Here is a 22056-nt window from a genome sequence, read left to right as displayed (position 1 = left end):
GACTCACCATTAGGCCCAGTGAAAAATTTACAATTCATAATTTAAAAGCCTAAGAAGGAACTCTTGTGGGGTTGCTCTACAGGCTAAAAAATAAAAGCATGACATTTCTTTGGTGAACAACTGCCACTGGAATGAATGTGAATTTTCACAGCAAGTTATCCATAAACATAAACCTTGTTTCAGACTCCTAAGAAGAAAAAAGTAAAAAAAACAAAACAAAAAAAAAAACTTTTATATTTGCCAAAAAATATAAATACATTTTCTTACACCTAAATGCAGAAATGTTCTAATAATAGTAATTATAAAAAGAATGACCACAAAAGGGCAAGGTTAGCTTTTGTGTAACTAGCTAGTGGGCACTTATCCACCATAAATAAAACACCAAACTCACTCTGAGAAGCAAAGGTCCATTTCTCTTCAGATACCTTAAAATTTTTTTTTTAAAAATTAAATAAACAAAGTACGAAATGTATAATTAGTTTAACCCTTTACAGCCGATCGGAGCGGGAACGCTCTGTTATGCGTAACTATTTTTAAATCCCGGTAGCACTGCAACCACCTAAGCTAGCGCAAAAATTTTTTTTGCATATGAAACCGGAGGAGTTGTACTTACATATTGTGCCATCAGCTTGTCCTAGGTCACGGTTTCCTTCCACATAAAGCTTTGCAAAAACTGCATAAAAAGCACTTGCAGGAACAAAAACATAATATTCCAGAAACACGCTTTGCCGGTCCGATCAGCTGTTCAAAACACTTCCTATGTTGGAATAGACATCAGCGCGAACTTTTGCATTTCCGCCATTACCTGGCCGAAACCGGAAGTGACGTCATTTTCGCGGAAATGTAGTCTTTTTTGCGATCAGGGCCTCAGGGCCTATACTGCTCTTTTTAAAAGTTATCTTTGACTTTATGACTTTCTGTGTCGTTTCTGGGATGCTTAGGACTCATATTGCACTGCTGGAAATAGTTTATTTTGATGCATATGCTGCTTTTTTGCAAATTTGCAGTATAATATTTATTTTCGTTTTTCCAGCAGTGTATAAAAATTGGTGTATTTCAAAAATTAAACTATGAAGACACTCAAAATAAATTTCCTGTGGTGGGAAACTATTTTGTGCAACTTTTTTGTATTTACAGTTTTGAGGGATAAGCCTCTTAAATTTCTCTAACTACAAATATATGTTAAAAAATCAAAAACGATTTTCAATTTTTTTGTAGTTTATTGCACTTTTTTGCAATTTATGTAATTACTATGCACTTAATGAATACATATTATTAAAATCTGGGCTATAATGGTTGTATTGATGTATAGCAACTTGAAATGCTCCCAAAAATGGCTCCACAACATGTAAAAATATAATATAAGCTCTGACGGACTTGGTTCTATGGTAGGTCTTAAAGGGTTAAAGGTTTAAAGGTGTTTTCTAGAGATTATGAGTTGTAAACAGTGCCATTTCCACAAGTGTGACAAGTGCGATAAATTACCTAAATAAGTCGATAACTGTCACGATCCTGGGTCATTTGACCCAGCGTTTTACGTTTTAATATATTTTGATGTTTATGGTTTATGTTTAAGTTCATTAGCTTATCTAAGTTCATTTCTATTTTCCCTATGTTGCCCTGTTATAGCTCATTGTTTCGTAGATTCCCCTTGTGCCTTCACCCTTTTTTTTTTTTTACACGCTTACATATATACACACAGTTACTGTCCCTCCATTTTGATTTTCTGCACAACGGTGGTGCCAAAGTAGGTATTCCTGTCAGAATTAGTTTCCCCTGTGTCGGAAGCACGCACTGGGCTATCCAAATCACGGACAAACAGTATCCCACAGTTGTTTATGTTTTTGAACCCATTGTGCATAGAGAGGCATTTTTTGAAAAATATATTGATAGCAATGTTGAATACATGTTACACAAGGGAAAAAACAACTACACGTAAAATACTTACACCATGATGCCTCTGCCTTTCAAAATGGAGGGACAGTAACTGTGTGTGTATATGTAAGCGTGTAAAAAAACAAAAACAAACAAACAAAGGGAATCTACGAAACAATGAACTATAACAGGGCAACATAGGGAAAATAGAAATGAACTTAGATAAGCTAATGAACTTAAACATAAACCATAAACATCAAAATATAATAAAACTTAAAACGCTGGGTCAAATGACCCAGGATCGTGACAGTTATCGACTTATTTAGGTAATTTATTGCACTTGTCACACTTGTGGAAAGGTGGAAATGTTACCTGTTAAGTACTACACTGTACATCAGTTTTAAGTTAAGATGAAAAGGAAAAGCAAAATATTTTGTGGTGCTTCTTGCACACATATAAAGGTGTCATAATTAACTAAATCAAAAGACCGGACAGCATTAAACACGCAGAGGGGACCTTACTGGACTCTTTAAAGCATAACAATGTTTGGATGTGACAGTATTACACGGGCTCCTTATAATTCGATAAATATGTAACTTTGTGGCTTTTAGCACTTAAGAGTGAGGATCTGAATCATATGTCTCGGTGGTTTCCCAGTGTTCAGCCTTCATTTTTGGCTTTCTAACAGTACAGCAGGATAACACTGATTACTTTCTTCTCGCTGCCTGAAGGCGCATTAAATGGCACAAGGTTTGACAGCCTGACTTTGGGTCTCAACTCTAATGAAATGTTTTTTAAAAAGCCTAAATAGTCAGTAGTCACTAGGTTAAACAGCGCAGCTGTTTTGCAGTCTCAGGGCTCAATGTTTCTCATTTTGTACAGAAATGTCCCTCTGGACTGAAACCTTTCATTTGTTTCTCTAATGAAAGCACTTTGTGAATTGAACCTTTTGTATTTTACATAGCCAAGGTCACATTTCATTGCAGTTAACGTTCCGAAATTCAGCGCAGCTTCCTGCATCCATTCACATTCAATTATGGTTCTTCCTCTTTAGAGATGTAGGGTATAATATAATATTCACAATACTTAGTGAAATTGGGCCTCTGTGCTTCTCTCCCAAAAAGTGATGAAAGGACAGAAACACAAACTGTAGATTAAAAACTGCTTTGTGTAGACTTTTCAGCAGGCATGCAAAAAATGCAACCTTAATTTGAAGAGTTTTAGTCACAAACCAAACAAACAAAATAAAGCACAGCCTCCAAAAAGCTGAATGTTGGCTGCTTTCTTCTTTCAGTTTTGAACCAAACTGACTGCTCCTTGTGGCCAAATGTTAAAACACTGTCTGCTCGTCTCCATTTAAACCCATATAGGATTAAAGCAAAGGGGATTCTCTCTTCTGACTATTCCTCTAATCTCCTTAACAATATGTTGCTCCTCTCTATGTTGCTTCTCTCTCACTGAAATTGCAAACTAGATGACTCAACCTTGCAAATGTGTCAGTGTTTGTGGTGTAGATGAATTTTGAATAGACCAAAATGCCTTCCGCTTAATACTTTACCACAAAATGATTGATAAAATTTACTAAATACCTAATTGACTTTCATTCCACAGCTTTTCTAATAAAATAGTGTGTTAGCTATACATTAAATATAGGTTATATTTAACTCTATTTATATATTATAAATACAACCCTGTATGTGGCAAACACGAAATTAACTTTGGAGCATTCTAAACCATATTTATGGCTTGGCATAAAGAACTTTTGGAATTGTGAATTTTATTTATTTATTTATTTATTTTTTAATGAATATTCCTGGAGGTTGGGAGGTGTACCAACAAGGGAGCTATGTTTATACACCTCTCTGCATTGAATCATTACTTATTATTACTCTCTGGCTCTCTTCCTCATCGTTTTTTTTTTGTTCTTTGTCTAACTGTCTAACCTCCTTGAGCATGGTTCTTCTGGAGGTTTCTTGCTGTTAAAAGGGAGTTTTTCTTCCCACTGTCCCAGAGTGCTTGCTCATAGGCGAACATATGATTGTTGGGGTTTTCTCTATTGTATAATTGTAGGGTCTACCTTATATAAAAAGCACCTTGAGGAAACTGTTATTATGATTTGATGCTGTCTGTTAGACCTCAAACAGTTTGTGCATTTTGGAGCAATTCCAATTGAATTATATGGCAAATAAAATGACAATTCAATGCCAGATTTGTTTTTTAGATTTTAGGCTTGAAAATGTCCAAAATCAAAGGGAGACATTCAATTTATGTCAATTTATGTCAGCACCTCACCTGTTCCTTGTTTCCAGGGTAATCAGCAGGAGGGTTCTTAAGCCAGCACTGCCTAACACTCTCCACCAGTTCTGTCTGCTACCACTGGTGCGGTGTACATTTTAGGACATCGTCAGGTCTCAAGAAAAAAGTTGTCAGGTATCAGACAAAAAATTGTCAGGTCTCAGTTCTCAAGAAAAAAGTTGTCAGGTATCAGACAAAAAAATTGTCAGGTCTCAGTTCTCAAGAAAAAAGTTGTCAGGTATCAGAACACAAGGTACCAGACAGAGAGAAAATCTTCCTGCAGGTGGCGGTGTTGTCATGTCCCACCCAATGACTGTATAAAAGATGGACGACACGACAGCTCCCCAAAAATGAAGCCAAAACGTCTCTATCGCCCCCTGGTGTCTGGCTGCAGTATACGTCATAAAACCCGCCTCCTCCGTGTTAGCGGATGGGACTGGGGTCAGACTAAAATAAAGTTATTCTCCTCAGATAATTTTTTTCCAAAGATTCTTTCTTTTGTCATCAATAGTTCTCATCACGCTGATTGATGTTCAAGGGGTCTCCTCTCCCATAAGTTTGATTCTAATTCCTACCGCGGTGATGTTAAATTGGGGTGAAACGTCATCATAACAGCTTTGACTGGCAGCTGCAGTCACGGAGAAACTTGCGTATCTCTGTTCGGGAATAGCAGATAGAACGTAGGCTCTGAGAGGAGGGCCAGCGTTTACGCTACGAAAACACGACCGAGTGTTTTAACCTGACAGCCTGAGGTGTTCTTCAGTAAACTGGACTACCCGACAGAAGGACCCAAGGCCCTGCTGCACTTTTTTGGTAAGTTAAACATGTTTGTCAGCTAATCCATAACCAACGTCCTTAGCTCGGTCCTGAGACCTAGCTAGCTAAGATGAGGACTCGGCTGTCAGGGTTCGTTTAGCTAATCTGTGCAGGTGAATGAATTTACACCGACTAAAGAAATCAAGAGGGGGAGTGTTGAGTGTTTGTATATGTGTGCATGAGGGTGGGAATGCATGTTTGTGTCTGTGTGTGCCTGTTTGTCTGTGTCTATATGTCAGGTCGGGTCTTAGACTCCACCTCTCTGGGAACTCCCAGGCCCTCCAAGTCCTATCTCCCCTCACCACACTCCCTGCCGGTGACTGATGCCCTCAGGGGTCGGTGCATTGGTGGTTCTTGGTGTCTGGGGCTGGGCGCTCAGGTATGTACCAGCTCACTCCCAGTGGCTACTTGGCGGGGTCTGGTGCCTGTTGCTCGGTCAGGCCTCCTCCGGGGTGTGGGGGGCCCTCAGGCCTCCGGCCTCTGGGCCTGCGGCTCGGTTCACTCTGGCACAGCTGGCTGCCGGCAGAGCCGGTGGCTCAGTGGCTACTGGGTGATGCCTCGTCTGGGGATCCTCAGCCCTTCCCATGAGGGTGGCACGGATGCCCCTCCGGTGGTCCTCCTTGGGCTCTCGCACTCTGGGGCCTCTGGATTTCTGGGGCCTGGATCTCCTCCATGCCTGCTTCATGCCCTGGGGGACGGGGCTATGGCTCTCTACATCCTCTTGCAGACCATTACATGTGGAAACCATTTGAATACAAGCGCGCTGATCCACACAGGTATGCACACGGGTGTTCACTGTTCGTAGACTTAAATTACACATTTCTTGGCTGCTACTTCAAAGCACATTGTGCGCTGTCTGTCCTGCGTGCTGCACAACAACATTCAATATTTAGTATATACTGCTGTTTACACTTAGCTAGATTAATGCGATGGTGTTGTGTTTAGTATGTTGCTTTGGGTTTTTTTGCTTGTTTTCTATTCTTTCTCTCTCAACAGGTGATCCAGGAGATTTTATTTTATTTTTTCTTATTTATTTATTTTTTCCCCTTTAGAATAGAATAGAATTTTTTTTTTTTTTTAGAATAGAATTCAACTTTATTGTCATTGCACATGCACAGGTACAGGGCAACGAAATGCAGTTTGCATCCATCCAGAAGTGCTTAGTGATATAGATATATTACAATATATATTAGCAATAATATAGATATGTAAGTATATTACAGAAATGGGTCTATTATGTTATAATGTACACGGTATGAAGTATGTTGTGAATATTCTATAACTATAAGTATGTACAGGCTGTAGTGAGTACAAGCTATGTACAGGATATGGACAGGATATAAATATGAAAAACTATACAGAATATGAAATAAATAACTTTACAGGAATCTGAGATATACAGCTATACAGAAATGGGAACTATGCAAGTTGTAAACAGTTGTAGGGTTAAAAATTATCGTATGTACAGAATGATTGTTTACACAGGGCTATACAGTAGTGCAGTTAAGGTAAGTGAGGGTGTGGATAATTTCTACAGAGGCTATATAAAGTGCTAGTGGTTGTGAGTGGTGGTTCACTCCATGTTATTATTGTGTGTTTGAGGGTACAGTTGTCCATTGTGTGTGTGTGTGTGTATGTTCAGTCCATGAGTTAACGTGGGTCAGATGTCAGGAGGCAGAGTTCAGGAGTCTGACAGCTGTGGGGAAGAAGCTGTTCCGGTACCTGGTGGTCTTAGTCCGGAGGCTCCTGTAGCGCCTCCCAGAGGGCAGGAGGGTGAAGAGTCCATGCGATGGGTGACTGGGGTCTCTGATGATTTTCCCAGCCCTTTTCAGACACCGCTTCCTGTAGATGTCTTTTATGGCAGGAAGTGGTGCTCCGGCGATGCGCTGGGCAGTTTTCACGACCCTCTGCAACGCCTTCCGGTCCGAGGCAGAGCAGTTGGTCAGGATGCTCTCGATGGTGCAGCGATAGAAGTTCACCAGGATGTCTGAGGACAGGTGGTTCTTCCTCAGAGTCCTCAAGAAGAAGAGGCGCTGGTGAGCCTTCTTGACCAGCTTGGAGCAGTTGGTCGTCCAGGTGAGATCCTCGGAGATGTGGACTCCCAGGAACTTGAAGCTGCTCACACGCTCCACAGCCGTCCCCTTAATGTGGATGGGTGGATGTGGGTCAGCATTCCTCCTGTAGTCCACGATGAGCTCCTTGGTCTTCTCGGTGTTAAGCAGCAGGTTGTTTGTGTCGCACCACTCAGCCAGACGATCCACCTCCTCCCTGTAGGCGGCCTCATCGTTGTCACTGATGAGGCCAATCACCGTGGTGTCATCTGCAAACTTAATGATGGTGTTGGAACCATCAGCAGGTCTGCAGTCGTGGGTGAAGAGGGAGTAGAGGAAAGGGCTCATCACACAGCCTTGTGGTACACCGGTGTTCATTGTGATGGTAGATGAGCAGCGGTTATCCAGCCGGACATGTTGGGGGCGGTTGGTCAGGAAGTCCAGTAACCATTTGCAGATGAGGGAACTGATGCCCAGGTCTGTCAGTTTCCTGATGAGTTGTGAGGGGTGGATTGTATTGAATGCTGAACTGAAGTCTATAAACAGCATTCTGGCGTAGGTGTTGTTGTTGTCCAGGTGTGAGAGGACAGAGTGCAGTGCGATGGAGACTGCATCCTCTGTGCTCCTGTTCTGGCGGTATGCGAATTGGTGGGGGTCCAGGGTGGGGGGGAGACAGGATTTGAAGTGTGCTAGGACCAGCTGCTCTAAGCACTTAGTGATGATGGGGGTGAGTGCTACTGGGCGGTAGTCATTGAGGCAAGATGGGTTGGAGTTTTTGGGTATCGGGACGATGGAGGTGGATTTGAAGCAGGCCGGTACCACAGCGTGGGCCAAGGACAGGTTGAATATGTCTGTCAGCACTCCTGCAAGCTCCTCAGAACACGCTCTGAGAACACGCCCGGGGATGCCATCGGGACCTGCAGCCTTGTGGACATTGATCCTGCTCAGCACCGCTCCTACATCGGTGGGGGAGAGAGTCAGAGGTTGGTGGTCTGGCGTCACGTCTGCTTTGGTTGTGGTTGTGGGGTTCCCTCGCTCAAAACGAGCATAAAAGTTGTTGAGCTCGTTGAGGAAGGAGACATCAGAGGATGCGGGGGAGGGTTTGGTGGTCCTGTAGTCTGTAATGGTCTGGAGTCCTTGCCACATGCGTCGGGGGTTGGAGTTGGAGAAGTGTTCTTCTACCTTCTTTTTGTAATGATGTTTGGCTTTTTTGATGCCCTTCTTTAGATTAGCCCTGGCTGTACTGTAGGCGTGTGCATCTCCTGACCTTTCTCACTGTCCCTCTCCCCTTCTGTTTTTCTTTTCCTTCCTCTTTCTTTCTCCCTTTCCTATCCCTCACTCATGTCTGTCCCGTCTGTAACAACTGAAAATAAAATAAAATAAATAATAAAAACAAAGGTCGGTCAAATGGACCAATACGGCAATGCCACGATGATCCGATTGGCAAAATAAATCCATTGGGTATCCTTGTTGGTCTTCAGACAACAATTCTGACGGCTAAAGAACCAAATGGGACAGGCAAAAAAAAAAAAAGAAATCAAGAGAAATGCTCCGGGCTACTCAGTCACTAATTACTGTTACTGTACTCTTATTACAAGTATTATACTGTAAAAGCAACAGGCTGCATCCTGCTTCAGCTCATGTGCAGAGCGGAATATTAAACATGTGCAAACAACAGCATGTTTTCAGTCTCTTGCCACATCTGTAAAGACAATAACTTTAAAAAAAAAAAAAGCTTGTACCTTGTAGCTCCTCATTAGTCAGGAACTATGGATTAAAGTACTGTAGTGTACTGTAGTACTGAAAAAAATGTAAGAGAAGAACTTCAGATCCTAAGTGTGTGAGGACAGAAGAATCAGCTTTATTTCAATTTTGAGGGATAAAATTTATATCTGAGTTTGATGGTTCTGTTCTCTTTGTGATTACAGGAGCTGCCCTCAGATTCAGACCTCAGCACCACCCAGTGACAGCAGACAGATCATCCAACATGTTCACATGTTAACTGCAAAATGAACTGATGAAAACAATACAAAGGTTAAAGTACCACATGTGCTGTAGTGAAAGCTGCAGCTGTTTTATTGATAAAGTTAAAGACAAAAAAACAAAAGGATTAATCACCCATGTAACTGTGTCACTATATATCAGCATTAACAGGACCTCAGTTTTTATCTCTGCACAGCTTCCGTTTTAAACACTTGATGTACTCAGCTGTATAAAGAGCACGTTTGAGTTTCTCTAACACAATTAAATAAAACCTGATGAAGGTCAAAGGTTACAGTTTTCACAGTTATTTGCAGATAGTGTGTTATTTACCATAAAGTGATTCAGAGTTATTCATACCAGAGTAACCAGAGAGGATCATATATTTTTAAATATATAACTTTCTACAGGACTGAATATAATATCTTTATGTAAAAGTCCGGAGCCTCTGGGGAGTATCCGAGTATTTATAAGATTACACAAACCAAAGGTCTCCATCACAGTGTTCATGAAATGCTGGGTTTATCCATCTCCTGGGGCGGTCCTACGGAGGAGTGCTGAAGATTTCCCTGTGAGGGAGCTGCTGGTGAAGATCATGAGTCCTGCTTGATCAATGTGATGAGCTTCAGTGTTCCTGGTGTTTCTTAAATGATGCCTCTTTCAGTGGGTCAACAGAACTTCTGGCACAGGACAGCTGTGATGAAAGAAAGGGAAGAAGTTTCTCCAAACCTCTGGACCCAGGAAACCCAGCTTGGTCCTGATGGTCTCCCTCACTAGTTTCTCTCCAGGGTGAATGTAGCTGTTATACATAATATGGATTATTATTAAATAAAAAGAACAAATTAGACTACACTACTGAAACCTTCTGCTGCTGTTTTTAAAGTTTCCATGTTACCAGGCTGAAGAGATTTAAACAGTTTTAGATCCATTACACTCACAGTCTTAAAAGTTAAAATCTCAAAGGACAGCATTATATTTTTGATATTAACAGTAACTCTGGACTTCAGTGGAGTGTGTAGCCGATCTCATCGCTGTCTAAAAATGGATTAAAAAAAACATAAGAAGTGCTGAATCCTTCAACAACACAGACTATTAGAGTAGCAGCTGTCTGTGTGAAGCACTTGCTGCAGGGTTGCGCCATGAATGTATTCAGCTGCCAACAAAAAGCAGGACTCAGTGTGGGCAACTGCCATGAGTCTGACGATGTTGGGGTGAGACAGTCTCCTAATAAAACAGAAACATCTCCGAATAAAAAAAACAAAAAAATCACATTTCACCACTGTCGCTAGCTAGAATGAATTAGCCAGACAAAAATAGTATTGATTTGGTTTCGTACAAAACTAGCTTTCCTTCTCTGATATGTAACTTTCACAACATAAACGCAACTTAATATAACACAACTGTGGCAAAAATATGAACAATACTACCTTGTGTCGTTAGGAGCCTGAACCGCGGTAAAACTCCGGTGAGGTCAATGACCTTACACTCTCCCACTGTCACACGTTGATGACGTATTTGGAAATCAATTCGGGTGGGACATGACAACACCACTACCTGCAGGAAGATTTTCTCTCTGGTACCTTGTGTTCTGATACCTGACAACTATTTTCTTGAGAACTGAGACCTGACAATTTTTTGTCTGATACCTGACAACTATTTTCTTGAGAACTGAGACCTGACAATTTTTTGTCTGATACCTGACAACTTTTTTTCTTGAGAACTGAGACCTGACAATTTTTTGTCTGATACCTGACAACTTTTTCTTTTGAGAACTGAGACCTGGCAATTTTTTGTCTGATACCTGACAATTTTTTGTCTGATACCTAACAACTTTTTCCTGACAACTTAGACCTGACAATTTTTTGTCTGATACCTGACAACTTTTATTTTTGAGAACTGAGACCTGACAATTTTTTGTCTGATACCTGACAACTTTTTCTTTTGAGAACTGACAATTTTTTGTCTGATACCTGACAACTGTATTTTTTGAGAACTGAGACCTGAAATTTTTTTGTCTGGTACCTGACAACTTTTTTCCTGACAACTAAGACCTGACAATTTTTTTGTCTGATGCATGACAACTTTTTTATTGAGAACTGGGACCTGACAATTTTTTGTCTGATACCTGACAACTTTTTCTTTTGAGAACTGAGACCTGACAATTTTTTGTCTGATACCTAACAACTTTTTCCTGACAACTTAGACCTGACAATTTTTTGTCTGATACCTGACAACTTTTTTTTTTGAGAACTGAGACCTGACAATTTTTTGTCTGATACCTGACAACTTTTTCTTTTGAGAACTGACAATTTTTTGTCTGATACCTGACAACTGTATTTTTTGAGAACTGAGACCTGACATTTTTTTGTCTGATACCTGACAACTTTTTTTTCTGACAACTAAGACCTGACAATTTTTTTGTATGATACCTGGCAACTTTTTTCTTGAGAACTGAGACCTGACAATTTTTTTGTCTGATACCTGACAATTTTTTGTCTGATACCTGACAATTTTTTTTTTTGAGAACTGAGACCTGAGATTTTTTTGTCTGATACCTGACAACTTTTTTCTTGAGAACTGAGACCTGACAATTGTTTGTCTGATACCTGTCAACTTTTTTCTTGAGAATTGAGACCTGACAATTTTTTGTCTGATACCTGACAACTTTTTTCTTGAGAACTGAGACCTGACAATTTTTTGTCTGATACCTGACAACTTTTTTCTTGAGACCCGACGATGTCCTAAAATATACACCATACACTGGTGGTAACGAAGCCTCCTTGTGTTCCTTGGTCATGCTTGTCTGTCTTGTGTGTAACAATGCCCTGTTGTCACCAGTTTCTTCAGATCCATCTCCTGTTGTGCTACTCAGCAGTGCTGGTCTGATTTTGAGAAACAACACCAAACAGTCTACTCACCAAAGGTTTCATACCCACCTCATTCTGTGGCCTGCCCCTGCCTGTTGTGCCTCTCTTGTACCTCTCCATCTCTCCTCTTGACACTCTCACAGCTACCCCCTCCTGTGCCAACTGGTTTTTACTCACAAGTAAGCAAGCCTTCCTCTGCAGTACTAACTTACTTCTAGCTATTCTCTTATTTACCTGCCCAGTAACTCCTCTCTCCTCTGTTGCAGAGTTTCCTGTCCCATGCCCTCCTTGTGTTCTCTGCGCCTGAGCGTTTCCCCGTTCTCGACCCATTACTGCCCCTGTCTAGTGTCTGGATTTAATTCCATGTTCTAGTCTTGAGTGTTGCTTCTTTTGTGAAAAAACCTTGTAAATAGTTCATGTGCTTTCTTGAGTCTACTTTTGTGCCCAAACCTCTCTCGAGCCTCCACTCTGTGACATTTACAGCAAGGACATATGCAGTATATGCCAGGGAGACATTCTATAGCTCTGTATGTGTTGGGCTTCCTGCCATCGCAGCTTTAGGGTTGAAATAACTGAGTCAACACGCAGGCTCATCCAAATCTGTTACTGGTGCTGTGTTCATTCTGTTAGATGATGACAGAGGTCTGTACGATGAGATACATACTTTCTTCTTTGTTTGGTGTTATTTGTTTGTGACTTAAAAATTGCGTCAGTAACACTGAGCATGTTGTAGACTTTAAAATGACATCTGTCAGTCATTTAGTTCATACAGATGGAACATGGTGCTGCAACCTTGGGAAAAGAGAGAATTGTAAGGCACTTTTAAACTCTAAAAGAGAGTGTGAAGCAGCAGCTTTGTCTGTGCAATAGTGATGTGTCGGTTGCGAACGAAATGGCTCTTAGAGCCGGATTTGACGTGAACGACGCGAGCAAGCTCCTTATCGCAAGCCGTGGTTTTTTTTTTTTCTTTCTCTCACCCTCTCTCTCGCACTTTTTTCCGCTTCACTCCGCAAGCGAGCCTTGTGCTTTGCGCTGGGAAGAGGGGGGAGGGGCGGTAGTTACACTCACAGTAGCACAGGAACAGAGCTGGAGGAAGAGACAGAGAAAGAAAGAGAGCCAGGGACAACAACGTCACATTAGAAAGGTATAGTAATCATCCACAACTATTTTCAGTTGCGGATGATAAAGGATTCAGAAAGTTTATTCATGCAGGCCCATATGACAGAGAATATGCATGTTGTTTTTGTTTTTATATTTTCATTTATATTTAATTGTGTTGTGGTTTGCAGTGTTTTGTGTTGTTTCATTTTAAATTTGTTTACAAGGAAAAAGTTGAAAATTTAAACAGTTAAAAGCTGAACTGTGAATAGTTGGTTTTTGAAATATATGATTTATTTAATACATTTTATGTGGATTGAATAAATAAAAGTATATTTACGGTGGCCCCTACAGACAAAGCACGTACAAACTCCAAAACATGTAAAAACTCCAAAACACTTAAAAACTTCATAGCAGGTACAAACTCCGAAGCACGTAAAATCTCCAAAACAAATACAAAACACAACAGAAGTTCTCCAGGATGTACTGTATATATATACATATACATATATATATATACACTACAGTGGGGCAAAAAAGTATTTAGTCAGCCACCGATTGTGCAAGTTCCCCCACTTAAAATGATGACAGAGGTCAGTAATTTGCACCAGAGGTACACTTCAACTGTGAGAGACAGAATGTGAAAAAAAAAATCCATGAATTCACATGGTAGGATTTGTAAAGAATTTATTCGTAAATTGGAAAACATCACCTCTGGTGCAAATTACTGACCTCTGTCATCATTTTAGGTGGGGGAACTTGCACAATCGGTGGCTGACTAATTACTTTTTTGCCCCACTGTACATATATATAATCTAACACCCAGCACGCCCCTGCGGGCGGTTTATCCTTCAAGCTCGGGTCCTCTACCAGAGGCCTGGGAGCTTGAGGGTCCTGCGCAGTATCTTAGCTGTTCCCAGGACTGCGCTCTTCTGGACAGAGATCTCCGATGTTGTTCCCGGGATCTGCTGGAGCCACTCGCCTAGCTTGGGAGTCACCGCACCTAGTGCTCCGATTACCACGGGGACCACCGTTACCTTCACCCTCCACATCCTCTCGAGCTCTTCTCTGAGCCCTTGGTATTTCTCCAGCTTCTCGTGTTCCTTCTTCCTGATATTGCTGTCCGGTTGGTTAGCCACCACCATATGTATATATATATATATATATATACATATATATATATATATATATATATATATATATATATATATATATATATATATACACACACACACACATATATATATGTGTATATATATATATATATATACACACACCCACACACACACACACACACACACACACACACATACATATATATATATATATATATATATATATATATATATATATACATATATATATATATATATATATATATATATATATATATATATATACACATACATATACACATGTATATATATATACATACACACATATATATATATATATATATATATATATATATATATATATATATATATACATATACACACACATATATATATATATATACATACATATATACACACATATATATATATATATATATATATATATATATATATATATATATATATATATATATATATATACACATATACACACACACATATATATATATATATATACATACATATATACACACATATACAGTGGGGCAAAAAAGTATTTAGTCAGCCACCGATTGTGCAAGTTCCCCCACTTAAAATGATGACAGAGGTCAGTAATTTGCACCAGAGGTACACTTCAACTGTGAGAGACAGAATGTGAAAAAAAAATCCATGAATCCACATGGTAGGATTTGTAAAGAACTTATTCGTAAATCAGGGTGGAAAATAAGTATTTGGTCAATAACAAAAATACAACTAGATACTTTGTATCATAACCTTTGTTGGCAATAACAGAGGTCAAACGTTTACTATAGGTCTTTACCAGGTTTGCACACACAGTAGCTGGTATTTTGGCCCATTCCTCCATGCAGATCTTCTCGAGAGCAGTGATGTTTTGGGGCTGTCGCCGAGCAACACGGACTTTCAACTCCTGCCACAGATTTTCTATGGGGTTGAGGTCTGGAGACTGGCTAGGCCACTCCAGGACTTTCAAATGCTTCTTACGGAGCCACTCCTTTGTTGCCCGGGCGGTGTGTTTTGGATCATTGTCATGTTGGAAGACCCAGCCTCGTTTCATCTTCAAAGTTCTCACTGATGGAAGGAGGTTTTGGCTCAAAATCTCACGATACATGGCCCCATTCATTCTGTCCTTAACACGGATCAGTCGTCCTGTCCCCTTGGCAGAAAAACAGCCCCATAGCATGATGTTTCCACCCCCATGCTTCACAGTAGGTATGGTGTTCTTGGGATGCAACTCAGTATTCTTCTTCCTCCAAACACGACGAGTTGAGTTTATACCAAAAAGTTCTACTTTGGTTTCATCTGACCACATGACATTCTCCCAATCCTCTGCTGTATCATCCATGTGCTCTCTGGCAAACTTCAGACGGGCCTGGACATGCACTGGCTTCAGCAGCGGAACACGTCTGGCACTGCGGGATTTGATTCCCTGCCGTTGTAGTGTGTTACTGATGGTGACCTTTGTTACTTTGGTCCCAGCTCTCTGCAGGTCATTCACCAGGTCCCCCCGTGTGGTTCTGGGATCTTTGCTCACCGTTCTCATGATCATTGTGACCCCACGGGATGAGATCTTGCGTGGAGCCCCAGATCGTGGGAGATTATCAGTGGTCTTGTATGTCTTCCATTTTCTGATGATTGCTCCCACAGTTGATTTTTTTCACACCAAGCTGCTTGCCTATTGTAGATTCACTCTTCCCAGTCTGGTGCAGGTCTACAATACTTTTCCTGGTGTCCTTCGAGAGCTCTTTGGTCTTGGCCATGGCGGAGTTTGGAGTCTGACTGTTTGAGGCTGTGGACAGGTGTCTTTTATACAGATGATGAGTTCAAACAGGTGCCATTCATACAGGTAACGAGTGGGGGACAGAAAAGCTTCTTACAGACGACGTTACAGGTCTGTGAGAGCCAGAGATTTTCCTTGTTTGAGGTGACCAAATACTTATTTTCCACCCTGATTTACGAATAAATTCTTTACAAATCCTACCATGTGAATTCATGGATTTTGTTTTCACATTCTGTCTCTCACAGTTGAAGTGTACCTCTGGTGCAAATTACTGACCTCTGTCATAATTTTAAGTGGGGGAACTTGCACAATCGGTGGCTGACTAAATACTTTTTTGCCCCACTGTATATATACACATACATATATACACACACATATATATATATATATACATACATATATACACACACATATATATATATATGTACATACATACATATATACACACATATATATAAAAAAAAAAAACACCCAGCACGCCCCTGCGGGCGGTTTATCCTTCAAGCTCGGGTCCTCTACCAGAGGCCTGGGAGCTTGAGGGTCCTGCGCAGTATCTTAGCTGTTCCCAGGACTGCGCTCTTCTGGACAGAGATCTCCGATGTTGTTCCTGGGATCTGCTGGAGCCACTCGCCTAGCTTGGGAGTCACCGCACCTAGTGCTCCGATTACCACGGGGACCACCGTTACCTTCACCCTCCACATCCTCTCGAGCTCTTCTCTGAGCCCTTGGTATTTCTCCAGCTTCTCGTGTTCCTTCTTCCTGATATTGCTGTCATTCGGAACCGCTACATCGATCACTACGGCCATCTTCTTCTGTTTGTCTACCACCACTATGTCCGGTTGGTTAGCCACCACCATTTTGTCCGTCTGTATCTGGAAGTCCCACAGGATCTTAGCTCGGTCATTCTCCACCACCCTTGGGGGCATCTCCCATTTTGACCTTGGGACTTCCAGGTTATACTCGGCACAGATGTTCCTGTACACTATGCCGGCCACTTGGTTATGGCGTTCCATGTATGCCTTGCCTGCTAGCATCTTGCACCCTGCTGTTATGTGCTGGATTGTCTCTGGGGCATCTTTACACAGCCTGCACCTGGGGTCTTGCCTGGTGTGATAGACCCCAGCCTCTATGGATCTTGTGCTCAGAGCTTGTTCTTGTGCTGCCATGATTAGTGCCTCTGTGCTGTCTTTCAGTCCAGCTTTGTCCAGCCACTGGTAGGATTTCTGGATATCAGCCACCTCCTCTATCTGCCGGTGGTACATACCGTGCAGGGGCCTGTCCTTCCATGATGGTTCCTCGTCTCCCTCCTCTTTCTTGGGTTTCTGCTGCCTGAGGTATTCACTGAGCACTCGGTCAGTTGGGGCCATCTTCCTAATGTATTCTTGGATGTTCGTTGTCTCATCCTGGACTGTGGTGCTGACACTCACCAGTCCCCGGCCCCCTTCCTTCCGCTTAGCGTACAGCCTCAGGGTGCTGGATTTGGGGTGAAACCCTCCATGCATGGTAAGGAGCTTTCTTGTCTTTATGTCAGTGGCTTCTATCTCCTCCTTTGGCCAGCCTATTACCCCAGCAGGGTACCTGATCACGGGCAGGGCGTACGTGTTGATGGCCCGGATCTTGTTCTTACCATTCAGCTGACTCCTCAGGACTTGCCTGACCCTCTGCAGGTACTTGGTGGTTGCAGCTTTTCTAGCGGCCTCTTCATGGTTCCCATTCGCCTGTGGGATCCCCAAGTACTTGTAACTGTCCTCTATGTCTGCAATGTTGCCTTCTGGTAGTTCAATCCCCTCAGTTCTGACTACCTTCCCTCTCTTTGTTACCATCCGACTACACTTCTCCAGTCCGAACGACATTCCAATGTCATTGCTGTATAGCCTGGTAGTGTGGATCAGTGAATCGATGTCTCGTTCACTCTTGGCATACAGCTTGATGTCATCCATGTACAGGAGGTGGCTGACAACTGCTCCGTTCTGTAGTCGGTATCCGTAGCCAGTCTTGTTAATGATCTCACTGAGGGGGTTCAGGCCTATGCAGAACAGCAGTGGGGACAGAGCATCTCCTTGGTAGATCCCGCACTTGATGGTGACTTGTGCTATGGGCTTGGAGTTGGCCTCTAGTGTTGTACGCCACATCCCCATTGAGTTCCTGATGAAGGCTCTTAGGGTCCCATTGATCTTGTACAATTCTAGGCATTCCAGTATCCAGCTGTGGGGCATTGAGTCATAGGCCTTCTTGTAATCAATCCAGGCAGTGCACAGGTTGGTCAGTCTGGTCTTGCAGTCTCGGCTGATTGTTCTGTCTACCAGTAGCTGGTGTTTTGCGCCTCTGGTATTCTTGCCAATTCCTTTCTGTGTCCCGCTCATGTATTGACCCATGTGCCTGTTCATCTTAGCCGATATGATGCCTGACAGGAGCTTCCATGTAGTACTGAGGCAGGTTATTGGTCGGTAGTTGGAGGGAACCGGTCCCTTCTTGGGGTCCTTGGGGATCAGGACCGTCCGGCCTTCAGTTAGCCATTCCGGGTGTCTCTCGTTAACTAGCAGCTGGTTCATTTGTGCTGCCAGACGCTCGTGGAGTGCAGTCAGCTTCTTCAGCCAGTAGGCGTGAACCATGTCGGGCCCTGGTGCTGTCCAACTCTTCATACTGGAGACCCTTTCTTGGATATCTGCCACTGTGATGGTTACTGGACCCTGTTCAGGGAGGTCGCTGTGGTCAGCCCTCAGATCCTCTAGCCACTGAGCATTGCCGTTATGGGTTGCATCCTTCTCCCATATGCTCTTCCAGTATTGCTCCGTCTCCAGCCTTGGTGGTGCTGTTCTCTTATTGTTCCCTTGCCACTGAGAGTACACCTTTGCTGGTTCTGTGGAGAACAGCTGGTTTATTCTCCTGCCTTCTATCTCTCTGGTGTACCTCCTCAAGCGGCTGGCCAAGGCTGTGAGTCTTTGCTTGGCAGTTTCCAAGGCCTCAGGTATGGACAGCTTGCTGTATTTCTTAGGCACCTTATTTGTCGCACCTTTCTGCAACTCCGTTAGTTGGCTAACCTCCCTCCGTGCTACTTTGATCTTGCCCTCTAGCCTCCTTCTCCATGGAGGGTACTGCCCCTTGTCGCTGTTCAACTTGTAGCCAAGCATCTCACTGATCACTGTTGCCGTATTGTAGATCAGCTTGTTAGTGTCGGTAATCGTGGTTGTAGGTATTGCCCGTAGTGCTGCATTAACATCATCTAGCAGACCTTCTGAGGGAACTTCACGTAATCTTGGTAACCGGCTACGCGGGATCCAGGTTTCAAGCTTGGCCATGATCCTATTTTTCAGGTCAGTTCCTCTCGCACTCAACGATCCTTCTCCTATCGCACTTGGGGCTATGTACCCAATCTCGGGTGGGGGTGATGATATCTCCCCCCTGACCTGGCGTCCTGACTCCTCCTTGCCGTAGCATTTGTGTTGTACCTCGTCAATCTCTAGCTGTGAGAGCAGTCCCTTCTTTCGAATGTTGGAACACTGAGCTACTAGTTGTTTCGCCGTCATTGTGGATGTTGGGTATCGAAGAATCCATAGGTCCCTCATCCTATTCATGTAGCCCCTTCCGCCAGGGTTACTTGCATAGTAGCATTCCAACAACGCCCTGTTTTCGTCTCTTGCCCACCGATGCCTTCTTGTTCCAGTAGCCCACTTTTCGTCAGGGTGCCCTGGTTCCTCAACACCTGACGCGGACCTTGTTGATCCGGGCGACGTCCGAGCCGGCATGCCTTCATATTTATCTGTCTCGCTCATGTCTGCGGTAGGCTTGCTTAGCATAGGGGGTCTAGCCTTAGGACCCTTACTGGATACAGACGCCCCAGGCAGGAATCGAACTTGCGATCCTCTGTTCCAAAGGCGTGTAGTCTAACCACTACGCTATCCAGCTGCTATATGGCGTTGTCGACAGGATATATATATATATATATATATATATATATATATATATATATATATATATATATATATATATATATATATATATATATATATATATATATATATATATATATATACACACACACACACACACACACACACACAGGGGTGCAACGATACACAAAATCCACGGTTCGGTTCGATACTTTGGTGTCACGGTTCGATATTTTTTTGATACAAAAAAAAGTTCATGCTTTTTCAATTTGTCATTTACTAAAATTATAAATATATATTTTAACTCAAACGTACAGTTTTTAATTTTAATGTTGCTGAAACAACAAACGGATTAAATAATCAATCTATCTGATCGAGAAATCACTCATCTTTGGAAAAGAGAGTTTATTACAGAGAAATGGCTCTTTCCAAATTAAAAGCTATACTATAGTTTCTTCTGGGGTATATTCTCAGCAGCATATTAAACATATCAGGTCCCCATAAGGAAAATCATGTGCTAACGGCTGTCTAAATGACTCGGGTAAAGTTTGTAGCATGCGTGCTTGTTGTTTTTGTCTGCTTCCACTTGTCTTTGCACTAGGATGATGTCCGCGTAAATGTGCAGTCATATTCATTGTGTTCCCACTAGTGCTGTCAGCGTTAATCTGAAATGACGTTAACGCCACAACACGGCAAATCTCCGTTTGTTGGGTGACGGCTGTGTGCGGACAGGGATAGGACCCAAGATGCAGACTCCAGAGACAAACTTAATCCAAAACAGCTTTAATGCTGAACGCAAACATAACATAACTGGAACAAAACTCAAAATAAACTAACACCGGTGGATGGACAAAACACACAGCAAAATAAACGGTAGATCGCGACACGGACACAGAGAAAACACAGGGCTTAAATACACAGAGGGAGTGATAGGTTTGTAGCTTGAACCCATCCGCTGGAACGTTGAAGACAATATAATTACACTGCTAAGCAAGACACAAATAGGCAAAGTTCTTCATGTTACTCGTGCACGGGAGAGACCGGACAGAGCGCCGTCCCTTCGCTTGACCCCAGTTGCTCTCGTCCGTCCTCCCGTAACACTGTCCTTTTATTGAGGTTACATGAATATGCATAGGTTCATTAACATACGACGTCTACATACAAACAAAGAGTACCTTGCCTGTGTGTGTGTGTGTGTGTGTGTGTGTGTGTGTGTGTGTGTGTGTGTGTGTGTGTGTGTGTGTGTGTTGCTGATCAAAGGGTCAAACATCCTTGGTCAGGAAGAGGGTAGACTAGACCCCCCCCGGTGAGGAAGTCCAGCAGTTCATCTAAACAGAAAAGCACTTAGACTAGAACAGACGTAGCTACGTTAATCCTACCATAAAACAATTAAAACAAGATGCGACCTCTTCCCGTGCTCCCAGGATGTAGGTGTGCATTCTAGTGTGGAATGCACACCAAGCCTCTGTAGCCTGTTAAAGATCACACAACTTATCACTACACAATTGATTATACACCTCTAAGCATCTATGGTTAAATATTTCTAAGCATAAATAACAATCAACAATACAAACTCTAACATTCCCCCGTTTTTGACCTTTATGCTAGAAAGTTCCCAGTTATGTATACCTCATGTCTGACAGTTTCAATGCAAACATTTTTTTTACTCAGCATATGTCAAATCACCCTAAATTACTGTAAAAGTTACACAGTTTAATAAATGTATTAGCAGTTACCCCATTCATTGAGCTCATCTCATGGCAAACTGCATCTTACGAGCAACCAAAGAAATTGTTAATTTAATAGTGAAACTAAGAAAGTAACATTTTCAAAAACATCTCAGCTTGGTGATGCTTCCTCCGGGTGTGCAAATCACATGTCTCTCTGCAGAGTGGTTTGAGTTCTGCAGGGCGTCATGAATGTCTCTTCTAGTTGTTTCGTTGTCCATAGGACCAGAGTCCAAATGTATGTAGAATAAACATTCAAACATACCAGTTAGTTTTGTTGTTTGTCAACATGGGTCTCAGCTATTTCCAAAGCTGCAGACCTCTCAGCACTCTAGTTTTATGGCCTCCCATCACCTCACTTCAGGCCTTCATCCTGCGAGGGGGATATTTATGACTCCTTCATTGTCCACGCTCTGCAGAGAAACACCTCTGTGGAAAGGGTGCAGGGTTCAGTTGTCTTACTGCTGTTATGATCCCAGCAGCCTTCAGAGTGTCATCGTATGCACAGTATAGTGGCACAGCATTAGGTGATGTTCATAGG

The 22056-nt window shown here is 42.3% G+C and overlaps 1 protein-coding gene across 1 annotated transcript in view; it reads right to left on the bottom strand.

Annotated features, from left to right (window-relative positions):
* Window positions 1-12648: 12648 nt before the first annotated feature.
* LOC308394501 (uncharacterized protein) overlaps window positions 12649-22056 on the bottom strand; it is a gene marked incomplete at its 3' end in the record, with an annotated part of 187147 nt that continues 177739 nt past the window's right edge. Inside the window, exons 2-3 of the mRNA XM_080878859.1 lie at window positions 18734-19805; window positions 12649-12676 (exon numbers count right to left, since the gene is read on the bottom strand). Coding sequence (XP_080734985.1) covers window positions 12649-12676; window positions 18734-19695 — 990 coding nt within the window. The 5' untranslated portion in view covers window positions 19696-19805. The remainder of the gene's footprint in view (window positions 12677-18733; window positions 19806-22056) is intronic.

This window comes from Rhamphochromis sp. 'chilingali', assembly GCF_963969265.1.
Source record: "Rhamphochromis sp. 'chilingali' genome assembly, chromosome: 3".
In the NCBI taxonomy this organism is placed as follows: domain Eukaryota; kingdom Metazoa; phylum Chordata; class Actinopteri; order Cichliformes; family Cichlidae; genus Rhamphochromis; species Rhamphochromis sp. 'chilingali'.
Note: the sequence above shows the minus strand (reverse complement) of the source record. Positions and strands in the feature narration are given on the sequence as shown.